A 1,638-nucleotide genomic window follows, 5' to 3' on the forward strand; every position below is an offset into this window, starting at 1 on the left:
GGTCTACCTTTGACCATCTGGTCAACCAAGCTCAAAATCATCCTCTAGAGAGGACGCCCAATAGGTTTGGGTCCTCTACTAGTAATCCGGGTCCAAATCCAAAATCGCCAATGTTCTATGTTTCAAAACAATGCTTAATTAATGCATTAAAACACTAAATTAATTCCAATAAATCATTTAGTTCTCTTCAAAACCTTAATTAATATGGAATGCTTGATGTCTCTCAAGAAAATTGCCTTTCGTTTGCAAGAATTAAGCGTATTACGATTCGGGTCTAATCGTGGATCAAAACTCGTAATTCACATGCATTGACGAGGTTTTTACGTCGTACAGGTCCCAAATTTGGGGACAAACTATAAAAGTATATTATAAATTAACCCTTAAAGTTTCAGAAGCTAATTCGTCCAGAGTTAGGCACTTCTTACTTACATAGTGTATTTACGCAATTTTTGGGTCGCGCGTACAAAGCAGAAATACAAAGCACAATCAATTTACATCAAATTACGTGTTAACACCCAAAAGCACACACTTCAATATTAAGTAAGCAATAAATTTCTCAAAAAAATCATGGGTGTTACATTGTACCCTCTTTAAAAAGGATTTCGTCCGCGAAATCACAAAACAACAAGCAACAACAAAATGGTCAGATCTTGTCTGACAACGCCTAATCAGCCACAACTAAGTCTCTCATAGACTTCTTCGGGCAAAACTTGGCAACATACCCGGGTTGTTCACACTTGAAACACTTGCCATCGAAGAGAGGACAAGTTCCAAGACCGTGATCTTCGTCACATTGCCGACACTTCCGTTGGACATTCGATCGCTGGGATCGCTTTCGTTGGCGGTTCTGCTGCACTTTCTGACGCTTCCGCTCCCTAGTAGGTGGCGAGGACTCTACCTTACTAGGTTTATTCTCGCTGGCAATTACAAAAACTTGAGCCTGATGATTCACTTGGTCTTCATCTAGTAACGTAGCTACTTCGATAGCTTTTTCTAGCGACTTCGGCCCACTAGTGAATACTTTAGTTCTCAAGGTAGGCCTCAAACCACGAGCGAACTTTATTGCTCGATCATGCTCCGCAACGTAAATATTCGGACAATACCATTCCAGACAACGAAACTTCGTGATATAATCTGACAAGGTCATCATTCCTTGTTGCAAGTCTAGAAATTCTTGCATCTTCTTACTGCGCTCGTGCCTCGGAAAATACGCAGAGTTAAAAACTTCAACAAATTCTTCCCACGTAACAGTCGCGTCCTTGAATTTGACCGAAGAGACAGTATCCCACCACTTCTCAGCATGGTCTTTCAAATGATAAGTACCAAAACTCACTTTCTTCTCCTCTGGGACATCCAAAACACGAAAAATATGTTCTATCTCACGTAACCATGATTCAACAGCTTCAGGGTTTGTCTTACCCATAAAAGCAGAAGGATCTAACTACATGAATCACTTATACATAACCGTGCTACTGTTCTACACACCTTGGGCTACGTGTTGAAGGTTCACACCTGACTGCTGTATCACAACCACCTGCTATTGCACAACCTCCGTAAGGTTGTTCACAACGCCCATAATATTATCGCATCTAGTCTTCCAAGTCATCTATGATGACCAAAAAGACACAAAATCAATCG

At 40.8% G+C, this 1,638-nt stretch overlaps 1 protein-coding gene across 1 annotated transcript; it reads right to left on the reverse strand.

The window, feature by feature from the left end:
* Window positions 1-664: 664 nt before the first annotated feature.
* On the reverse strand, window positions 665-1,423 carry LOC149818323 (uncharacterized). The gene has a single exon (XM_089986196.1). The coding sequence runs from the start codon at window positions 1,421-1,423 to the stop codon at window positions 665-667; it is 759 nt and encodes a 252-aa protein (XP_089842322.1).
* Window positions 1,424-1,638: the final 215 nt, after the last annotated feature.

This window comes from Nuphar pumila, chromosome 13, assembly GCF_984573655.1.
Source record: "Nuphar pumila chromosome 13, dmNupPumi1.hap1.1, whole genome shotgun sequence".
Classification (NCBI taxonomy): Eukaryota; Viridiplantae; Streptophyta; class Magnoliopsida; order Nymphaeales; family Nymphaeaceae; genus Nuphar; species Nuphar pumila.

What these genes read in the sequence shown, in the direction of transcription:
- LOC149818323 (XM_089986196.1), bottom strand. Translation starts at nt 1,423, where the DNA reads ATGGGTAAGACAAACCCTGAAGCTGTTGAATCATGGTTACGTGAGATA.